At 40.0% G+C, this 7,048-nt stretch overlaps 1 protein-coding gene across 1 annotated transcript; it reads right to left on the reverse strand.

Moving 5' to 3' along the window:
- Positions 1-248: 248 nt before the first annotated feature.
- SPINK7 (serine peptidase inhibitor Kazal type 7) lies at positions 249-3,417 on the reverse strand. The gene is made up of 4 exons (XM_045998969.1): positions 3,357-3,417; positions 2,493-2,518; positions 1,656-1,783; positions 249-294 (listed from the first exon to the last, which is right to left on the reverse strand). Exons 1-4 carry the CDS (start codon positions 3,415-3,417, stop codon positions 249-251), a joined length of 261 nt encoding a protein of 86 aa, XP_045854925.1.
- Positions 3,418-7,048: the final 3,631 nt, after the last annotated feature.

Genomic DNA, 7,048 nt, shown 5'->3' on the forward strand with positions numbered 1-7,048 from the left:
GATATTATATCCTGATCTAAGTAACAAATACAAGCAGAAGTAAAGATAAACTCGCTGGGGAGATTCTTTTATTGAGGTACAAAAAGAAGCCTGGAAGTCAGTAAGGCATGAGTTTGAGGAAGACCACAACTTTCTTCACTCAAAAAAGAGAGCACTGCCCAAAGCACTGGCCAGGATGAGACAGTCAGAGCCAAGGCTGATGATGACGGTGAAGATATCATCGCTCTGTACCCATGTCTGTGGAGAAGTTAACAACTTCCTTCATGAAGAAACTGAACTTTTCCATTACTTTTCCTATGAGAAAACACATCACAAGATTCATTAAACAAGAGGAAATATTATATAATGTCAGAGCCAAAAAAGAACTGTAGAAATTATGAGGCAGAGCTTAATGTTATAGATGAAGAAACTGAATCCCTGAAAAGGAAGGTCCTTGCCACAGACAGTTTCTGACAGAGACAGAAGCTGAGTCTCCCAAGTCCAGTGATACTTCCACCCTACTACTGCCTCCAGGGATCCCAGAACCAGGGCCCATTAACCAATGTCTTATAGTAACAAAGGAGGAGGACTTCTGACACGGGAAGCTGAAGCTGCCCGCCCGCCCCTCAGCCTTTCCTGGCCAGCAAGGCCTGTGATGAAGCTGGGTCCCGCATTCGTGAGAACGTCTACCACATGTCCCCTTCAGTGTCCCTGAACATAAGGCAGTTTCTAGGCCAAGGCCCAATGTGTGCACATGTTAGAGTATCTTCCCTTTTGTGCATTTTCCCTGTTCCTGAATAGAAATAAAGATGCAGACCTATCCTTCTGAGCTCAGGGCCTAAACTGATATTCTAACTTGTTTAGATAATCACAAAGATGAAAAATACAAGACCAAAGATGGGTAAGCCAAAATCCAGTAGTCTAAAGGAGACTGAACAATGAACAAGATGGACTTAGTGTAAGGTAAGAAATGCTAAGGTGCTTGTTCTGCATTAAAGAAGTGACAACTACCTAGTTATATTGCCTTCAAAAATACTGCACAGACCGAACAAAAACACCTAAGCAAAACATGCCCATGGAACCCAGATCTAAGCACTGACAGCTTGCATCCCGTTTTAGATAAGAGAAAAAAATTCGCGGCAGCCTTCTCTTATTCCTCCTGGGGCTAGAGTTGTTTAGAGCCCCTAGGAATGTGAAGGATACAGGCTCTCTAGCCACAGTTTGTCTAAGAATCAAGCAGTATGGCCACAAGTATCTCAGAAATCATGTAGGATAGTGGTTTTCAGTGATTATTTAGTATGAGGCTCAAGATCTTTTCTTCTAACAAGATACTGTGGAGAACTCCACTACCTAAAATAGCCAAAAGCTGAATTTGGGTTTGGAGATCACCCCCAAATGATCCCCTTAACCCCTTGCCTCTCTAGAACCTCTGGGCTCCTTGTCTTACTGGACTCCCTCAATTGAGACGGGATCTGGCCAGTGGCTGATGGATGGAACTAGTTCAAGTAGAGCAGGTGGCCCAAACCTAGCCTGACTGTGAGACAGACAGTTTTGTCTCCCTCCCGGCAGTTTCTGGAATAAGCACGGCTTATGGAGAGTGAAACAGGCTCATAGAGGAGAGGTTTTCAGTGAAGGGCACTGGCCACAACTTCTTTTTCTTCCCATGAGGTACTCACAAGTTCTCAATGCATAGGTGGCATTCATTCCCATAGGTGATGTAGTCAGAACCACAAACAGGCAGGTATGTGATGGGGCAGGGGATGGCCACCACTGGGTACTTCTTATAAATGCTGCAGTCCACCTGCTATGGACAAAAGAGAATGTCCTAGGCTATGCTGGCCTCTGTTGGGCAGGAAGCAAAATACCATCCTAGGAGTCCCAGATTAAATATTCTGATGCCACTGTGGCTACTTCTACTAATAATATCATGAGCATAACGATAATACTGCTGTCCCCACCTCTGTCACTACTAGCATACTCTGTTAATAATTCCCGAGCACTTCCATGCTAGGCGTTAAGCTTAAATCATACATGAATTTTCTTTGTTTAATCTTCATAACGACTGAATAGGGCAGGTTCTACTACTACACCTATTTATAGAGGGGGGAAATTAAGGGTTAAAAACAGAGAACTTGCATAATGTAAAAGCTAGTTGGTGGTGGGGTTGGGATTTAAATTCAGAGCCCATGCAATTAACCATGATAACTCTGTCCTGCCTCTCACATGTTGTCCTTTTCATGAAGACTTTACCAACCTCTCAGCTGGAAGTCATCTCTGTCTCCTTTAACTTGAGATTTTTTTTCCTTTTTTTTAGTCTACAGTTACTTATATGTATGTCTTATTTCTTCAACTGCCTCTGGAAAGCAGAGGAGATTTTTTAATCTGTGCCCACCTCCTCCTATGCCCCCTCCCCAAACACCCTGAATTAATTCTACATATATATTTCAAAAAGATTTATTGACTAAATGACAGTCAATAGGAATTGAAATTAAAATCTAATTCAATATACTCACTGTTGTTAAAGGCAGACTAGCTGCTTCTGAAAGAGAGTTACAGATGGAAATGTGAAAAATGAAGCAACGTCTTGAAGTCTCATTAATTAATGTTAATTTGGGCCTATGGATTAAGACTTTGTATTTGCATCAGCACACATTCTGTTCTTATATAACTCTAGATGTTTGCGGAAGAAGCCAAATGGCCAATAAGGTAAGCCCTTTATTCGGGCAGGAGAATTAACCAGTTCTTCCCTTTATTGACTATGGGGAATTTTCTGGAGCTTATCACATCTTTGATAATGATTCAAAGTCAGATAACAATAGCCAGCATTGCAGTCACCCTTTGTAAGAGCCTGAAGCGCCACCACCTTTGAAATTCTCCCCCTCTGAATTGATACAAAGAAATGGAATAGAATGTCCTTAAGGTGTAAGAATCTTAATTTATTTAAATAATTTTCACTATATAAAAGTCTAATTGTTGACTCCTGGGCTTTGGAGAATTGTGTTTTATTTTGATTCTCCTGGATTAATTTGGAGAGACATCCAAGTTTTTCCATATCATTGCACTGAGGAATAGTGTCTAATAACACCATCCACCTCCAGTGACCTTATGGAATGGTAGACTTATGAAGAAATGCGTTCTTTTTTATCTATGGCTCCATGGATGAAAATAAAAATCCTCGAAAGTGAAAACACTGGACCCAACCCTCCCCAGCACCTGTTGGTATGTAAGTGTCCCCCTTCTTAGGTCAGGGCTCTTTGTATTATAAGCCAGTACCGTTTAAGTCCATATGACCAGACATTTCCCTCTAATGCTGAGAAGGGGTTATTTGGGAAGACAAGTTTAATAGCTACACAGTGCACTCTCTGCCCTTGACTCACCTGAGTTGCTGAAGAAATGAGTCATTGTGCAGACCAGAAGGAGCCCCCCGATGGTCTTCATGGTAGAGATGACTGTGATACAGAGGCTCTCAGGGCTGTCACACCAGCTACGTCAGCCAGACCCTAGGAAAGGGGTCAGGCTTATATGCCAGTGCTTGGTTTCTCCACCTTTCCTGTGAGGTCATCCAGAGTCAGTGTTGGCTCCGAGAGGCTCTCAAAACACACTGTCACACCCTGGGTGGTGTTGCGGTTCTTGTCACTTAATTGCTACTTATTATTTGACCGAGAAATTGATTATTTAAGGTGAGAAGTATTTTCCTGCCTGCGCCAGAGGTGGGGACTGTTATTTAGAATTCTCAGCTTCAATCAGTAGAAGAAATGAACCAACTATAGGCCGCTTGGCCTACTTATGAAATAAGTAAAGACGTCAAACTTTTTTTTTTTTTTTTCCACCAAAGAAAGAATATTAGACTCAGATTAGGCAGATCACACTTAGGTTTATATTCTGCTTCCTGGGGAAATACTGTTTATTTTTGAAGCAATGAACGTAGGAAGCAAACTGGGACCTGGTGGGAGGAATAGTGACCTTAGCGTTTATGAGACTTGGAGAAGGGCACTGACATTTTCTAGCTGTGTGAACTTGGGTAAGTCATTTATGTTCCATGAGCCTGTATCAGTCAGAGAGACCTGGTTATGCTGTGCTAATGTATAACCTCCAGATTACTGTGACTTAATGTTTGTTTTTTACTCAAGCTATCCACATAGAGTTGTCAGCAGATGGTGCCATATTGCCTTCAATGCATCCCAAGTGGGCCGAGTAGTTTTGGAATATTGTTCATTGTCAAGGCGAAGTAAAGATGGGTTCTTGAGAATTTCCATTTTTAGCAATTATACATTCCCCTCAGAAGTGACACTACTGTCATTTTCCCTCCCCGTCAAGTGACCTGGCTCAACCATAGAGGTTACAGTGTGATCTTATCTTGTCTCTCGAAGACCAGAAGGGAGAGAACTGGAAAATAGTTGCCGAACAGTACAGAGACCACCTCAGAGCCTTAAATTCATGCCCTGTCAAGTGGGACCTACTGCTAACCACAACAGAGTTTACAGAACTGGAGTCACCTACATGAAAATCTGTTTTAAAATGCAGTGTGTCAATGTTACTGTGATCGTAATTTTTTTTTCCAAAATTTTTAAAGCTTTATTTATTTGTTTATTTGACAGACAGAGATCACAAGCAGGCAGAAAGGCAGGCAGAGAAAGAGAGAGAGATGGGGGAAGCAGATTCCCTGCTGAGCAGAGATCCTGATGCAGGGCTTGATCCCAGGACCCTGAGACCATGACCTGAGCTGAAGGCAGAGGCTTAACCTACTGAGCCACCATGATTGTAATTATTACACCCATGATTGTAATTATTATTAATGATCAGTCAAAGTTCTCTGCTATGGTTTGCTGACATTAGATTGTAAACTATGTCCAAACACAATTGTCCGATTAGTTATTTTTTGTTTGTTGGGCATGAGGCCGTATGTACAAAAACCTGGAGGAAGGCAATGGACTCTGTTCTACCAGTCTTTTGCTTGGTGGCTTTATTTTAGTACATTGTGAAACACAGCATCTGCAAGGATAGTAAGATAATAATAAGTGACATTGCATGACTTCCTAAAATTTTGACTTCTTCATCTGTTTGGGAAGGAATATAATGTAGTAGTTAACACAGGCATGAGTCGAGAAGGTCTTATTTGGAACTCTTGCTTTTAATAATTGTTGACTCTATAGTATACAGGTTAAGCTCTGGATGTTTAGATTTCCTCATCTGTAACATAGAAATAATATTTATTGCCCAAAATAGCTTTGAATAGTGAATGCCATAATATATATATTATAAATTATATATAGTATATATAATATATATATTTATAAATATATATATATTTGCCTCTTTATATAATATATATACTCTCTCTATATATATATGTACACTCTTGTGTGTGCATGTGTGTGTTTGTGTTGTGTATGAGAGTGCCAAGATTGTAATTAGAGCTTCATACATGGTAGCTAGAATATGGAATGTGATCTTCAGGACAACTCATTGAGGTAGGAATTTTTATTACCCTAATTTTACCAGTGAGTAAGCTGAGACTCAGAGGATTCAAGTAATCTTCACAAGATCATGATACTAATTAATAGGGGAGACTATGCTGAGTTCATTAACGGAAAAGAAGAGAAGTAAGTGCCATAATAAAGAGAGTTCATTATAAGTTTTATTGTTTGCTATGACAGTTTGAAGACAATGAATATTGAGAAAAAGCCATTATGTTTCAAGAAGAGGTGTCTTTGTTGCAGTTTGAAAATGTATTTAGCAAAGGGGAATGGGAATGTGTTCAAAGGGAAATTAGAATGAAGCAGAGAATAGCACAATAATTTTTTCAGATATTTGATAGTCAAAGATAATCAAAGGGGAGTGAAAGAAACTAAGGCTTCAGGAAGGTCTAGGACAGATTGAACCTGTCTTACAGCCAAAGGGAAGAAGAATGAATTTAAGATACATGGTGGAGGGTGGCTAATTACAGCATTATAGAAAATTGTAACTGGGAGAAAACTATAATTTGTCCTGCAGATCACATTATCATATATAGAGAGATAGATAGATATGGTATGATATATCTATATCTATATCTATCTCTATATATCGATCTCTCTATATACAATCTCATTCAATACTCAAAGCCATTCTGGGATGTAATATTATTTCTGTGTTACAGATAAGAAAATTAAAACATCCAGAGCATAACCTGTATCTTTAAAGTTGCCAATCAACATTGTAAGGTTGGCTCTGGCTGTTAAGTTCTGGGGTTGCCTTTTGCAATAGAAAAATTGGGTTGGTCTGGAAGCTGAAGAAGGCTGGAGAGGCTTGGTACAGACATCAAAGAAAGAATGTCTGATAGTCAACAATGGATATGAAAATTAATGGCCACTAGACAAAATTAGCCCTAGAGTTTTGCAGGTTTGGTTAGTACCATGCTGAATATTTCTCCCAAAATATATTATGACACCAATTAAGAAATGAAAAAAAAAAGAAAAGTGACTTTCTGGATAGGGAGTATGTACATTAGAGACTGGAGGGGAGTCATAAAGAAGGCCGTAGGCTCAGAAGAGAGTCAAGTGTTCAAGAAGGTTCTGATAGACTATGCAAGATGTGAGTAGTTAAGAGTTTAGAGGTCAAAGTTCAGAATACATGTGGACTTAGTAGTAGTAGTAGGTTTGGAGAGTATGAACAACTGTTTATGGAGGCTTTGGCTAGTAGGCAAAATGTCAGATCAATTTCTCAGGGGTGGGGTTGAGATATTAATCCTCAGGGTGTATCCAAATATAAAGCAGATAAAAGATTGGTGGAAATAAAGTTCTTTGGATTTTAAAAGGTGAGGAAAAGTGAGATCAAATGATCAGGCATGGATGGGTTGCTTAGGTTTGGGCAGCTGTTTACATAGAAATTTTTAAGTTGCATAATGAGCCATGAATTATAGAGGGAGGATCCTTTGGAGGTGAAAGGTGAAGCTTGAGAAGACAAAAAGTCATCTGTTTAGGCTGGAGGCCCTGTCTTTATTTCTCCTAGCCTTCCTGCAAGGAGGGAGAACTTGAGACCTTGTAAGATGATGACCATGGCCCCATTCTAGGGAAGGCAGGGTAGAACT

This window comes from Meles meles, chromosome 3 (genome assembly GCF_922984935.1).
Source record: "Meles meles chromosome 3, mMelMel3.1 paternal haplotype, whole genome shotgun sequence".
NCBI classification, from domain to species: Eukaryota; Metazoa; Chordata; class Mammalia; order Carnivora; family Mustelidae; genus Meles; species Meles meles.